A 16,519-nucleotide genomic window follows, 5' to 3' on the forward strand; every position below is an offset into this window, starting at 1 on the left:
CTTTTAATCCAATTCCAAAAGTACAAAACCAAAAATATTTTACAGTTGTACAACAGCAATATGAATCTGAAGTTAATAATGAATATGTAATCCGCGGAAATGCTGCCATCATTAAATGCTCAATACCGTCTTTTGTAGCGGATTTTGTTAATGTTGTTTCTTGGCATGACGAAGCTGGAAATTCATTTACTATAAACGGCAGCAAGGAGGGAGAGGGTAAATGAATAGACCAAATATAAAAAGAACCAAGGTCCCATTCCATAATTCCAAACCCATGAAATATCAGAATAATTTTTATGTACCTATTACAGTTGTGACACAATATTACGAAGCTGAAGTAGTGTCAGAATACGTTATTCGGGGGAATACAGCAGTCTTAAAATGCAACATTCCTTCTTTTGTCTCGGATTTCGTTAAAGTAGAAGCTTGGGTTGATTCTGACGGCGGGGAATATTTGCTTACCGACGATATCGGTAGGATTACAACTATCAATAATCCATATCCTATTAATTCACTTCCTTATTCTTCAGATCATTTCCTTTTTGTTTAACTACACTTACGAAATTCGCTAGCAATAAATATCGTAACATTTTTTCAGTCGTAAATCAATTTTACGAAGCTGAAATTTTAACTGAATATGTTATACGTGGGAATGCTGCAGTTTTAAAATGTTCTATACCATCCTTTGTCGCCGATTTTGTTAAAGTAGAAGCGTGGATCGATGAAGAGGGGGCAGAAATTGCTGACTCTGAAAACCTTGGTAACCTGATTGAATGTACATGACCACAAAGACTTCCTTCATATTAATCGTCTGTCCTATCACTTCCCAGTCTACAGTGTCCGCACAAATTTGAAATTGGTATTCTTTAGTTGTGTCACAGTATTACGTGACTGAAGCCGAAAATGAGTACGTGATTAGAGGGAACGCTGCTATTGTTCACTGCAAGATCCCTTCATTTGTTAGTGACTTCGTATATGTGGAATCATGGCTTATGGATGATGGACAAATACTCACCATAAATAATACAAGCACATCAGAGGGTATATATTGTGTTCGAATACGCCGATCCTGACCAATCTCCTTAACTTTTCCTAGAATCATAACTTATTGGAAATTTCTTGATTAGTGGTGTCACAACCTTACGAAGCTGAAGCGGACAATGAATATGTCATTCGTGGAAATGCTGCTATCATGAAATGTGAAGTACCAAGTTTCGTCTCAGATTTTGTATTTGTTGAAATGTGGACAGACAGTGATGGAGGAACCTATTACCCTGGAAATGCTGAGGGTAACTTCGAAAGTGAAAGATTTTCCATTTCCTGTTCCCTAATTTTGTTATATTTTTATAACAGCGGTACTTCAAGTGTATGAGGCTAGAGTCAACGACGAATTTGTTTTACGAGGAAACACAGCCATCTTGAAATGCATCGTGCCTTCTTTTGTAGCAGACTTCGTTAATGTTGTAGCATGGTTAATGGATAATGAAACTGTTTCTGCTGATGACAACTCGATTATAGATCCTGGTAGTAAACTATTAGTATATCAGATATATTCCTGTTTCCTACCTTAAATGATAACCCCAAAACTTCTATTGAAAACTATTTTTATATCTACAGTTGTGCATCAAAATTATGAACCTCGCGTTACTGATGAAGATGTTCTACGGGGAAATTCAGCTATAGTTAAATGTTCGATACCATCGTTTGTAGCAGATTATGTACAAGTAGTGGAATGGGTGACGGACGAAGAGTCCCTCTCTGCGTTTTCATTAAATGGCTCCGAGGGCAATTACGGTAATCGAGATCGCCCGCGCGACCTCAATTGCTCCTATCCGCTCCCCTCAAAAATCCTCAGGATCATACCTAAAACAATTTACTATAATTATTTCAGCCGTAAACCAGTTCTACGAATCACAGGTTTACGATATATACGTCATACGAGGTAATGCTGCTGTATTCAAATGTCACATCCCTTCATTTGTTTCTGACCACGTCCAGGTTGTGTCCTGGCATGATAGCGAAAATGGAGAATATCTAACCAATGAAAATTACGGTATATTTACTGTAACTATCAATACGAAGATTGCCTTACATCCCATCCCCTATCTTCATCTGAAACGTTTCAAGTGTTACTAAATTTATAGATATAAAGGTCACTCTCTTGTTTTTCAATATTTCAGTTGTATCTCAATCTTACACGGTAAATTTAGTCGAAGAGAATGTTTTGCGAGGAAATGCTGCAATTTTTAAATGCCTCATTCCGAGTTTTGTGACAGAGTATGTATCTGTTGCTTCTTGGATTATCGAAGATGGGGATGATAAGACAGAAATCTTATTAAACGATACTACAAATAGCGCTGGTATTTTATAATTTAAATAGCCTATAGGATCCAATACCCTCTCCTAGATATCCTTCGTTGACTAATTATTCAATAATGTTACAATTTAAATTGCAGTCGTAACTCAAGCTTATACTGTCAATATCTTGGAAGAAAGCGTATTACGCGGCAATGCAGTAATCCTAAAATGTCATATTTCAACCTTCGTTACTGAATATGTAAGCGTATCGTCTTGGATTATTTCGGAATCCGATGCTGACGAGCTGGAAATCAAAACAGAATCTGATAATTTGGGTATTTGCATTATAGGGTTGCTTATTAATATTCCCATTTTCCTTCCCTTGTATGACAATTTTCAGTTACATGTTAAATTGAAATAAATATTTCAGTCGTTTCACAAGCATATACCGTAAATTTAATGGAAGAAAATGTCCTGCGTGGAAATTCAGCAATTGTGAAATGTCATATTCCAAGTTTCGTATCTGAATATGTAATGGTATCGTCTTGGATGATATTTGATGGAGATAATGAAGAAAAATATATTAATGGCACTGGATACGTTAACTTGGGTATATTAATAAAGTAATAGGTTTCTGTTTTCCAATCCTACTCCTATATAGGTTTCACATTAATCGAACGTCGTATTCATTAAATTGCAGTTGTTTCTCAATCTTACACTGTTAACCTGTGGGAAGAAAATGTTTTACGCGGTAATTCAGCTATTCTGAAATGCCATATTCCAAGCTTCGTCACAGAATATGTCTCGGTCACATCCTGGATTATTTCTGAAGGAGATGAGGAGGAATTAGATATAAATTTAGATTCTGATTATAACTTAGGTAACGGTACAGATGTTATAGTCTACCCTTTCCTTTTTTATCCCAAATTCTGCCCACGCTTAACACTTAGTAGCATAGGCTAACAAAACAATTGTTACTTACCTTACAAATTCTGAACTCATTACAGTTGTTTCTCAAGCATACGATGTGAAATTTTGGGAAGAATATGTATTGCGCGGAAACGCTGCGATATTAAAATGTCAAATTCCAAGTTTTGTCTCCGAATATGTTTCTGTCAGCTCTTGGATAGTATCTGAAGATAGTATTGAAAATGAAATCAAAATAGATGATTCGCCAGACTTAGGTACTTAGATTCATAGACATTTATTCCACATTCTCTCATTTCCTCTTTCAGTTTTATCCCATCCTGAAATCTAATGTCCATTTTTTATAAATAAAAAAGTTGTTTAGTTCAACAGCGCTAGTGTCTTTATATTGCTATATTATTTGCTCACCTAGGTCATATTGTTTCAGTTGTTTCGCAAGTATATGCTGTAAATCTTATGGAGGAATATGTCCTTAGAGGAAATGCGGCTATTTTGAAATGTCATATACCCAGTTTTGTATCGGAGTACGTCTCAGTTGTATCTTGGATTGTGAGTGAAAGCGAAGAAGAAGTAGAAATAAACCTTGATTCGGATCTTAATATAGATGGTACGGATTTGAGTAAAATTCTAAATATACTTGTTTCGATGGACTACTTCCATGCTCGCTCGCGAATATTTGCAGATGATAGGGCGTTGTTATTCCGGCATACCCGATTCCATAGGCCTCACGGCCTACCTTAATCCTCTTTCCTCCTTCCTTAGGTTAATGCATGCAATGACTTTAATAAGTAAATCGCAACCTTACGTTGCGTTGCCAAAAATGAAATTACAATACAATTATCATAGTAGTGTAGAAAAATTAAGTGTCTACAATAATTTTATAACATTTCAGATGGAAAGTATTTAGTTCTGCCATCGGGTGAGTTACATATTCGAGATGTAGGACCCGAGGATGGTTATAAATCTTACCAATGCAGAACTAAACATAGACTTACTGGAGAGACTCGTTTATCAGCTACCAAAGGACGTTTAGTTATTACCGGTAAGTCAAAATGTGTAAGCTTGTGTACCATTAGTAACACACGTAGCGTGATTAATTAATATATTAGTAAAATTATTAATTATAAAATTAAGTACCAATCTATATCCTTGCATTGGTAAAATTAAAAGTATCATATATTAATTAATAGCGTTTTAAATTTCTGATAGTGAAAATTGAGCAGATTTAAAAACAAAAAGCGACCCTCTTATTTGTTTTAAGTTTATTGTTATAATCAAACAAAATAAAATATACGATAATCAAACAAAAACAAGAAAAATCCTGCAGATTTTCACTGTTAGCCACTTGATTACAAACTTCGCTTACTAATTCACTGAATTGGAAAGATGGAGTAATTTCAACACAGGAAACAATTTTTGAAGCAAGTTAAATTTATACTATTAATACCATATTGTTTTGAAAATGCTCTGTTTAAATTACTTAATATTTATGAATGTTTATAATCTCTTTTTATTGACATCGCTTTTATATGGCAGTGTTTTTCACAAAATATCCGAGATGCATTCAGAGATTATACAACATTGTATATTAATAGTTATTGTTGTGTGAAATATTAAGAGTTTGTAAATATAAAACGTGTTTATATCTACAAATATCTTTTTTGAAGAACCTTGCCTGAATGTTGGGATAGGGTACCCTGCAGAGCCTACATTCGCGGTTTTACTACAAATTTATTTCTGTGTTAAATAAGTGAAGTGTAAGGGTTTATTGCCAGGGCGTACAATGTGATTAATTTAGTTCGTTTGGTGTCCACTCCTCGTAAATCCGCCTTCTCCCAACATGCGCAGAGCCGATGGGCCGAGTGCCTCCCAAGTTCCCTAGCGCGCAGACTACGAGCGGTTTCCAGTTTAAAGAGTTCACCAGTCTCGCCGTATTATGCCCCGCTCAGGCCTTCCCAGCACCCGCGTTCCGGTAAGATAATACTTGAAGTTAAAGCAATTTTGCGTCATTTCTCAGAGCCCATAGGGCGAGTGCCACCTAAGTTTTCTTCGACACAAGTGGGTGCGATGTTCGTAGCGATAATGGATACCAAGTTTACGTTGCAATGTCCCGCCCAGGCTTTCCCCGTCCCCGTGTTCAGGTAATATCTTAGTACAATGGAAAGTGATTTGTTTTATATTTCTTTAAACATAATTTTTAGAACCGGTTGGACGTGTACCGCCAAAGTTTGCTACAATATTAACTGGCACAATGTTCGAGGTTAGGAAAAATTATTCTTACGCATTGCAGTGCCCTGCTCAAGCGTTCCCGACCCCACTTTTCAGGTAAAATTCTTATTAAAAATCAGGCGTACCTAACTATCCTTCCTTTCTGTAGAACCCGTTGGACGTGTACCGCCAAAGTTTGCTTCTGTCGTTATGGGTACGATGATTGGAGTGAAGAAAAGTTATTCTTTTGCATTGCAATGTCCTGCACAAGCGTTTCCTGTCCCAATTTTCAGGTATTTATTGTGAATATCTGGACTTTGTTTCCACTAATAGAAATATATATTACAACTTTTTACTCGTACTTTGCTTCAGAACCAATGGGAAAAGTCTCTCCAAAATTTCCAAGTTTAGAAAAAAGTCGCCTCTTTGATTTTGATTCTGCCCAAAGTATACCACTTCTATGTCCTGCTCAAGCATACCCCACCCCAATGTTTAGGTAAGAATTATTAAACAGGATTTTATTTATTAAAAAGATACGGCGTCTATCTCTTTTTGTTTCGTAAACAGAACCGATGGGTAAAGTATCTCCGAAATTTCCATCCACGGAAACAGGGCGCAGTTTTACGTTTTCTTCGAATACCTGTGTGACTCTACTTTGCCCGGCACAAGCTTTTCCAACACCATTATTCAGGTATTTTATTTGTAAGCTTGAAATGTTATGTTCTTAGAACCGGTTGGCCGCGTCTCACCTAAATTTCCATCGATGGATAGCTCCAGAAGTTTTAGCGCGACGCTTAACATGAGCCTAACAATACTATGTCCTGCCCAAGCGTTCCCAGTCCCAATATTCAGGTAATTTCTTTTCGGCATGAAATATTAAAAAACAAAATGTACTTTATTCATAGAGCCTGTGGGTCGCGTTTCGCCTAAATTTACAACTACTGATAAAAGTCGAGCCTTCGATGCAAAGGAATCTGATAATGTTACAATGTTGTGTCCCGCACAAGCTTTTCCCGCCCCAGCTTTCAGGTATACGCCTTAGTATGTACTCATCGTAGTTATTAGAGTATTTTTCTCTAGAGCCAATGGGCAGTGCGGCTCCTAAATTGGCATGGAAAATGATCGATATAACCGAAGCTTGGATCAATCACACTTGTACACTGCTTTGCATAGCACAGGCCTTCCCGGTCCCAATGTTCAGGTAAAAGTATTTCAAATACTTTTTATCAAACTGTTTAATAGATTCCTATGTTTACATTTAGAACCCGTAGGAAGAGTTCCCCCGAAGTTTCCTACTATGGATAACGTTAGAGGCTTCAGTGCAATTGTTAATGCAAGTGTGACATTGTTGTGTCCCGCTCAAGCATTTCCAGTACCTTTGTCCAGGTAAAAATGATAAAAAAATTATAAATATTTTCTTTTAGAACCAATTAATAGTGCCCCACCAAAAGTTCGAACTAAAACGATCGAGTTCGTGGATTTTGCTATGAACTCCAGCATTACGTTGTTATGTTTGGCTCAAGCGTACCCTGTCCCTGTATTTCGGTGAGTCTAAAAACCTATTTATGCTAGACCAGTTTACGGCAAGCTCGCAAAACATTCATAATATTTTTTTTAGAACCAATTGGCTCGAAAAGTCCTTCATTTTCAAGTGGTTCGAAACTACAATGGTTTGAAATTTCTGCTTTGCAAGATTTTCCTCTCACATGTGCAGCCCAAGGGTTCCCTGTTCCTGTTTTTAGGTGAGAATTAATTGTACATACATTTTCAGAACCAATCGTCTCAAAACCACCTTCTCTGTCGTCTGATGATAAATTTGCTTGGTTTGTGAATAGACCTGTGGATCATAATTTAGCGTTACTTTGTCGGGCTCAGGGATACCCCATCCCCATATACAGGTATATCAATAGCTTTCTGATATCGTAAACTTAATTTATAATTTTAGAACCGATCGGAACAAAATCCCCTACATTTTCAACTGACGATAAGCTTTCTTGGTATGTAAGGACTGTCGGTCAAAATCTAAATGTTCTATGTCAAGCCCAAGGCTTTCCAGTGCCAGTTTACAGGTGACTATTAATTAATTTAAATATTTATTTTAAATTATAGAACCTGTTGGCTCTAAATCCCCTACATTCTCTAATGATGTTCAATTTTCTGGAATCACCCGCAAAACCGGCCAAGATTTTGCGCTTTTATGTCAAGCCCAAGCTTTTCCTGTCCCGATATTCAGGTAAGAGACGCCAGTTAATCTTAGATGTTAAATTTTATGCTATTTCCTCTCAGAACCTATTGGATCGAAGGCGCCATCCTTTTCTCTGGAATTTAAAAGTACCACACTTACTAAAGTAGCATCTCAAGCACTCGTACTATTGTGTCAGGCTCAAGCGCATCCTCCTCCTGTATTCAAGTGAGTGACGTATAAAAATATTGTTTTTCGTTTCATAATCTTATATAAACATGTCTGATCTTCTTACACTTTAGGAACGACTTTAAAAATATTTTAAAGAATGTTTAAAACCTATGTATGGTAGAACAATAAATGCATATTGTTGTAGTGGTTGCTTTGTCTAGGCTTGACTCGCTATACACACTTGGGACTATATAGCCCCAAGGTTTAGTCACCTTTAACTTTTCTATTTTCGGATTCAGGGTTTCTACCTATTCCAATTTATTTCCTATATTGACTTAAATTTTTTTCTTTCCGGTTTTAGAGCCCATTGGAACTAAGTCACCCACATTTTCAACTGATAATAAACTGTCTTGGTACGTAAGGACGGTCGGTCAAAGTCTGAATATTTTGTGTCCAGCCCAAGGGTTTCCAGCTCCTATTTTCAGGTGATTAAAAAAACTAATAGTTAATTTACTTTTAATTGTAGAACCTGTTGGCTCTAAGTCTCCTGCATTTAATAGTGACGTCCAATTGTCCGCAATTACCCGTAAAACGGCCCAAGATTTTGCACTTTTATGCCAAGCCCAAGCGTTTCCTATCCCAGTTTTCAGGTAAGAGCTATCCAATAAAATAAAATATATCATAATATCTCTCAAACATAATATAAAAATAGTGGTCTCCCAAAATTAGCTCGGAAATCGTTATTGTTTCTATGTCAGGCTCGACCACGCCCTTCGCCAGTATTCAAGTGAGTGCTTGTTTATCCTTTTTATACTTCATCACTTAAATTTTTCATTCAGAGCCAGTGTCTGCCCGAGCTCCCACATTCCCTACTACTGCATCATCTTACAATTATGATATCGCAGCACACTCAGGTGGCTCTGTGCTATGCCAAGCTCAAGGGTACCCTCAACCGGTATTCAGGTGGGTTATAATATATATTTACACTAAATGTATACTTTTAGAACCAATTGGCGCAAAAGCTCCTTCGTTTTCTACTGATTCCAAAGGCAGTATATTTATTCGAGAAACAGGGTACAGTCTTGCTTTACTATGTCAAGCCCAAGCATCACCTATTCCTATCTTTAGGTAAGTTCTTAAAATGAATCCTATGCTCCTTCTACAGAACCCGTTGGTTCGAAACCACCGACCTTCTCAAATGATTTAACTTCATCAGCGGTGACCAGACACAAGAACCAAAGCTTTTCAATGACATGCCAAGCGCAAGCTTTCCCTATACCAATTTTCAGGCAAGTGCTTTTTAATAATATAGATATACAATGAACTGAAAAATATTATTTGCTAAAACATTATCACGATGGAAGTAGTAAAGCTTTTTCTGTCTCGTCGACTCGTGTGTTCGTCTTAACTGGTAGCAGTTAAAAATTCTCAAGCTGTTATGACTTTTATATTTCTTAATAAATAAATCGCATTTATGTCCTACAGAGCCCGTTGGATCAAAGGCTCCGTCTTTTTCATCAGAATCTGCTCTTTCGTCTATAAAGAGGCTTGAAAATCAAAGTTTCGCACTTCTTTGTCAAGCCCAGGCTTTTCCTGTACCAATTTTCAGGCAAGTTTCGCATATTACTTATTATTCATTCGTTCGTTATAATATTTGGAATAAAATAATTGTAGAGCCTGTTGGTGCTAAATCCCCAACATTTTCGTCCGAATCGATGGGAAGTATATTCAGAAAACGTATTGGACAAGGTTTCGCCCTTCTTTGTCAAGCTCAAAGTTTTCCTGCTCCAGTTTTCAGGCAAGTTTTCTTATATTACATTGTGAAAGCTAATAATATTTTTAAACTGCAGAACCAGTCGGATTCAAAGCACCTACATTCTCAACCGATGCGCGTAGTAGTACTTTCGTAAGAACGGTCGACCAAAGTTTTGCGTTATTATGTCAAGCTCAGTCATTTCCTGTTCCTATATTCAGGCAAGTCTTAGCAATACTTATTGTTTAGTTAAGATTAGTTTCCGAGGTTTTTCTTCTTTAGTGTGTGTTGAATTATTGAAGCCCCTATATTTTATTGATATAACAAACCACTGATGTATTGTGTCTTCAGAACCTATTGCCAGCGCTGCTCCTAGTATAACCTCAACTCAAAAAGCTGCAGTTCATTTCTCTCAAAATACCTCTTTGGCCATTTTGTGTCCCGCGCAAGGATATCCCGTACCAGTGACAAGGTGCGTTACCAAATTATCTTCCATATTGCAGAACCTACGAATAAAATTGCACCTCGAAGCGATAAAAGCCGCAAATTCGAAGGTGGTGAAATATTTTTAGTTTCTATATCAAATTCCGTGTATCTAACGTGCGAAGTTGCCGGATACCCGCCTCCAATTTTTAGGTAAGTCTATAGTTCTGCTAGTTAAATATAACTTGAGAATAAGTCAAATCCGTCGCACTTTCTATTCGCATTTGTTTCAAATGCTCAACTAAACAAGCCTCTGTCATTATTGCAGAGCCAACAAATAAAATTGCACCTAGAAAGAATTCCGCTATACATTTCGAAGGTTGGGAAGTGTTCTTCGTGCCTGTAAACGATGTAGCATTCTTGACATGCCAAGTAGCTGCTTTTCCAGTCCCCGTATTTAGGTGAGTCGTAGGTGCCTTTTTGTCATAGTTGGTCTCTATTCCAGAACCAACGGGTAGGACAGGGCCGAAAGTTACTGGTGACGGGCTCAACCGTCACGTAGGGCGTGGCGAAAAAAATCTTGCACTTCTCTGCGAGGTACAAGCGTTCCCAGCGCCACTGACAAGGTACGGCCTGACGCAGGCCGGCCGACGGCATCTCACGCGTTCATCTTCACGTATAGACATCACCCCATCCAAATATACTGATGTGCGTTGTTATTGCAGTCTGAAGCGGCGGGGCTGCCCCCGCGAGACGCGAAGGCGTGATGTACCGCGGCCGGCCGCGCGCCTTTTACAATCCACAGCCAAAGTAACGATTGAGCGGCGTAGACACCTGGTAAGTGACAGGGTGTTCTTGCTTTCATTCAGACGCTTTAATCTTTACTTTGTGCTTCACTCGATCCGTAGCTGTGCCACATATCCGATTGCTCTATGTTTGGGGCGATATTTTCGACACTCATATTTGGTTCATGTGGTAGCTTTTCGTATTTCGCTGGCTTCGTTATTTCGTATTACTAATCAAAATTCGGGTAATATTTGATTCCCATGTTGGAGGCTTTGATTTTTTGTCTTCCTTAAAGTTTCGGATTCTAGTTTGGAGAATTGGCAGAACTTTTGAGTTTTCACGGCTAACATCGCTTTAATTTATAATCTACAGATTAAGTCATGCTTTATGTGGTCGAAATTTTTAAAACACTAAATGAATGATATCCTTAATTTTTCGATACTTTTATATTTTTTTAAACTAATAAAGTAAATTATTTTTTTATTATTATTACACATATTATGATTTAGGCAAATAGATCTTGTTTGAATCTTTACGGTTTTCTTTCTTATTCACATAACACCAAATTGAAATTTATCTTTGAAGTTATCCCTCGTGAAGGATGCCTACTGAATGTGTTCTCTATTGTTACAGATGGTACAAATTCATAGATGGCTCTGCAAGGAAACAGCCAGTCGCACTGAATGACAGAGTAAAACAGGTTTCGGGAACACTTATTATTAAAGAGGCTAAAGTTGAAGACTCCGGAAAATATCTGTGTGTTGTCAACAACTCCGTTGGTGGTAAGTATTTTAAATACAGCTGAATATTAGACAAAAAATATAACTACAAACTTAGGCATCAAACTGGTCGAACTAATAGAATGTCGAGATATAACTCAAAGTATATATATATTAGATACAGAATTTAATGTAATGACTAACATATTTATGTCTACAGGTGAATCCGTAGAAACCGTTCTAACCGTAACAGCTCCTTTGAAATCCGCTGTAGAGCCTGCAACGCAAACCGTTGATTTCGGACGTCCAGCTGTATTCACTTGCAGATATGAAGGAAACCCTGTCAAAACTATTACTTGGCTCAAGGACGGAAAGGACATGAACCATCATGACCCTATTTTAAGGTAAAAACTAGAATTTGCTTAGACATGAAACTTAACAAATTAAATAGGGATCTCAGATGTTGACTTGCGAGTTTTCTAATAATAACGATATTTTGAATCTTTAGTTATAGATTTTATATATATTTTTCAGGTGTTTTTACCTTCACTTTTTGACTTCACTTAAAAAAATTTATATCAAACATATAAATTTTAAACTAGCATAATCATTTTTGAACCAAGTTTTGAACCGGTAACTTTCGGGCCATCGCGATATTCGCTATAAGGCTGATAAAAAGGAATATGTTAGTTATCGTATCGGTAGTATGAGAACCGTGGCATTAATGGTAATGCACCCGCATATTTGATCAAAGATGCGGGTTTAAATTCCTACTGCCAATTCGGAATTTTTATATGCATTATTTTAATACCTATAAAAATCAAGATATAATATAGTATGCCTTGTACGGTAGATTGGAATTCAGTTGTCACCATACCTCCTCATCCCGCGGGTGTCGTACGACGCGACTAAGGGAATAAAACGGAAAACGGGCAGCAGCGTCGTCTGTGCTACTTGATAGCCATCTAGGTACTGCGATCACGTCTGCCCAGTGTGGTCATTATGGGCAAATCTTCCCATTGCGAGAGGCCTATAGTTCTGGACTTTTACAGGCTATTGATGATTGATAAAGATGTCGATTTAAGGCATGTAATTGTAATGATTAAGTAACAATCATGAGATTTTACGTTTTAAAGGATTGAATCAGTCAAGAAGGAAGACAAGGGCATGTACCAATGCTTCATCAGGAACGATCAGGAAAGTGCTGGAGCAAGCGCGGAACTTAAACTTGGAGGCCGGTGTACGTATATTATACTTTATCTACTAACGCTATAAAATAAAACATATTGTAATCTAACTTAAAAGATTAAAGGAGGAGTATGGAGGAAAGTATGACTGTTTCAATTCCATTTAATGAATCAATGTACAAAAACTAAATTCTAGAAATCTTCATTCTATTTAAATGTATAACCCCTTTTCTCACTTCTCCGATTATTGCCTGTATGCCACAAACTTGCCTGTACATCGCTGTTAATATTTGATCTCTTCTGAATAATGTATAATAAACATTAAATCAGCATTTATTCCTCTTTTCCAATATTTGATTAAAGTTTTTCGAGTTTGTGATATTCCGTACATATTTTTCCAAATAAAGATAATTTAGATTTTTAACATTCTGATTGAAACAATTTCAGTTGAACCACCACAGATCCGTCACAGTTTCGGCGAACAAACCCTCAGATCTGGTCCTTCCCTACGTCTCAAATGCGTCGCATCAGGCAACCCCACTCCCGATATCGCGTGGCAACTTGATGGTGAAAAACTCAACAGTGGCGAGCGCCTCCAGATCGGACAGTTCGTGACCGCAGACGGAAACGTTGAATCACATCTTAACATCTCATCTGTGCATCCCAATGATGGTGGCTTATACTCTTGCATCGCATCCAGCAAGGTTAGTTGTCATTATTTCTCTAGAGTTCATAAGGCATAAAAAATAACTATTATTTATTTATTTCTTTATATTCTTATTCTTATTATATTTTTCGAGTTTTGAGTATTATTTCCTTGAATAAGGGACATTGTTGTTATTACTACCTTTCGTTTCAGGAAGCGCTCACTTTTGGTGTTAAAGTAGATTTTATGCATTGTACATTTTCTATGCGGTGTTAATTTTTATTATTAAAATAAATGTAAAACCACAAATTGTTTGCCTATTAAAGGTCGGCAGCGCGTCCCACGCGGCCCGCGTGAATGTTTATGGCATGCCCTACGTGCGCACGATGAAGAAACGCCCCGTCGTCGCTGGAGACACCCTCATCGCACACTGCCCCGTCGCCGGCTACCCCATCGACTCCATCGTCTGGGAAAGGGATGGCCGGTAAGTCCACAATTGTTTTGTATTGGTTTATTGAAATCCCGGGCCGACAATCATGCCTGGTTCCATCCAGAATATTTCCCGATTATTTCTAAATAAACCACCATTTCCTCACCATTAAATAGGAAGTCTACAACTTTGTTTAAAACTGGTTGGAACTTGATAAATGAATAAATACATGTTGCAAAGTATTCCGTTAGTTAGTCCGCCGCGTCTAAATGTTTGCTAGTGTTAATCTAAAACCTTTGCTTTATCTTTTGGAGAAGGCTCCTGTAAGAACTTAAACGTTAACGTTTTCCAAAAGCAAATTTCATAGCATTCAAAAAAATATATATTTTATTGCTTAATTTAAATCAATACATTTTCAACACTAACATCAAACCCAAGTTTCATAAATTCAACTTTACTATTTCAAATTGCAGTGTTCTACCAATCAACCGTAAACAAAAAGTGTTCCCCAACGGTACCCTTGTCATCGAAAACGTCGAGCGAATGAGTGACCAAGCGACTTACACCTGTGTAGCCAAGAACTCTCAAGGATACAGCGCTCGAGGAACCCTCGAATTACAAGTCATGGGTAAGTTACAATTATTACGAGAGCACAATAAGGTCCCAATACCCATCTAAAGTGACATGACAAGCAGAGTGCGTTTAATTCACCTTTATAAGAACCTTCGAAAAGTCAAATCTGACTTTTCGTAGAACTCTTGCTTCAGTCTGGAAGGTTGATTCTACCGAAAAGAAGCCGACAATTAACTCAACAATTGCTCTTTTCAAACATCAACGCTGTAAAATTAAAACAGAGTAGTATGCGTCCAAGCAAACTTTAAATCATTGAAACGGTTTTTAAAAAATTATCACTTATGGCCGAAATGTAACGTCGATTTGGATTACCCGACCCCGTTGTTTTATAGCAATTTGACATTTTTGCTTCCACATTTATGACAGTTACATTAAACTACCTCTAGCAATTTTTTTTCAAAGCCAAACTCAAATTTTTCTTGCCAAAAAGATTAATTAAGAATGCACTCTTGATGCGTACATATATTTTTTTCATTTTAGTCAGGTGAAGGTAACTATTAGCTTTTATTCCAATGATGCCAATGTCATGTCAGAGCAATTTCGAAGTCATGTTACTTAGATGGGTTTTGGCCTAGGCACTACACAAATCTTTAATGTGACAAAATCGTTAGTTCGGTCGTTCGTTCTTCTGAGAACCTGTTTCGTTACATTAATTGAGTGAGTATTGGAATCTTTTGAAATTCAATCACAAATCAAATAACCGATCTGTATAATCAGAAAACATACCAATAAACAATTAGTATCGAAACCGTAAAATAAAATGACACATATTCATTGCTAATATTATATATGCGAAAACGTAAAACGTAAAGAGGTTTTTTATAAAAGAATTGCGCTTTAGTCTCATTGCACTGTACTTCGTTAATATTTTCGGCTTAAAAAGTAGTTCATGTTTCACTCCTGCCATATTTAAGTTATGATTTTAAATCATAAAGAAATATGATCTCTTTAAGCTAATTTTAATCATTCCGAAACTCACTCAATAAATTATAAATGCAGCTTTATAGTTTTGATGCTGAATTTTTTTAGTAATTTATCGGTAAAATAAATACAGAATAAACAGGGCAAAATCTTTTGTTCTGCATCAGTGCCAGACCAAACTTGGTCTGGCACTGATGTGTGTTCGATACATAAGTTGCATTTATGGACAAACATTTACATGTGATTTAGTTATTCGTCACTTGTTGCTCCTAATTTCTTTTATTATCAGTTAATTTAAAATAATTAACTATTCCATATAATGAATTTAAAGTCCTAGGAGGTGCTATTTCAAGTGCATAGGTAAATATTTTTAAACTACATGGCATATCTTAAACTGGTGATATCCTTTTCAATACAACGGGGGGGACACATTTTGTAAGAATAACATAACTTTCAGACCTGGCCATTTTCATACTTTAAATATCTAAAGTAAAAAAAAGGCAAATGCCTCTTAAACATTAGTACCTTTATAGATATTCGTTTTAAATGTATTAAACGCACATTTTCGTCATTGCTGGACGTTCAAATGTTGAGAAATGTTGTAATTTTTTTTCAATTGTTAATTAATTTTCAGTAGAACACTCTTTCAAAGTAGGTATATTTTATCGTAAAAATGTATTAGGTAGAACTTAAATCTTCTTTTTAACTAATGGAGTAACAAGTGATGCCACTGAGTAGTTATTTGACTTTTACTGTCGAAAAATCTTTACCTTTACTTTTTAATTTACAATATTTACATACTCAGTGGTTTTTTCAAGAGTAATGTCACAAAGTTGTTTCATCCCTGTAGTATAAAAATTAATATTATGATTAAACTTTAAAGTGTCACTAAATGAAAATCTGAGTGGATTATTTTTACAAAACTATGTTTGTGACATTACGTAATGTATAATGTGACTTTTCTTTCAGAAAAACTCTTTCCATTCAAATATCTTAGGTTAGGAAGATTTTTTTTTCGTAATAATTTAAATTTGAATATAAGATTTATGCCCGCCAAAGCTACATCGTTTGCCACACGTGCTCCTTTAATTCTAATTCGTCAAAGTTTTTAACAGTTCCTCCACAAATATTGCCATTTGAGTTTGGTGATGAACCTGCAAATGCTGGAGACATGGCATCAATATCTTGTGCCGTAAGCAAAGGCGATCAGCCTTTAAACATTTCTTGGATATTTA

At 36.6% G+C, this 16,519-nt stretch overlaps 1 protein-coding gene across 6 annotated transcripts in view; it reads left to right on the plus strand.

Moving 5' to 3' along the window:
* LOC120627257 (Down syndrome cell adhesion molecule-like protein Dscam2) overlaps positions 1-16,519 on the plus strand; it is a 78,605-nt gene that overhangs the window by 29,641 nt on the left and 32,445 nt on the right. For 5 of the 6 annotated variants that reach the window (XM_039895170.1, XM_039895171.1, XM_039895167.1 and 2 more), the window contains exons 5-13: positions 3,653-3,832; positions 4,118-4,267; positions 5,074-5,197; positions 11,382-11,530; positions 11,688-11,871; positions 12,604-12,707; positions 13,102-13,358; positions 13,627-13,784; positions 14,204-14,358. In XM_039895170.1, the coding sequence (XP_039751104.1) occupies positions 3,653-3,832; positions 4,118-4,267; positions 5,074-5,197; positions 11,382-11,530; positions 11,688-11,871; positions 12,604-12,707; positions 13,102-13,358; positions 13,627-13,784; positions 14,204-14,358 (1,461 nt within the window). Of the gene's footprint in view, positions 1-3,652; positions 3,833-4,117; positions 4,268-5,073; positions 5,198-8,790; positions 8,915-11,381; positions 11,531-11,687; positions 11,872-12,603; positions 12,708-13,101; positions 13,359-13,626; positions 13,785-14,203; positions 14,359-16,519 lie in introns of all 6 variants that reach the window. The other variant, XM_039895172.1, reaches the window with a different exon arrangement.

This window comes from Pararge aegeria, chromosome 11 (genome assembly GCF_905163445.1).
Source record: "Pararge aegeria chromosome 11, ilParAegt1.1, whole genome shotgun sequence".
Classification (NCBI taxonomy): Eukaryota; Metazoa; Arthropoda; class Insecta; order Lepidoptera; family Nymphalidae; genus Pararge; species Pararge aegeria.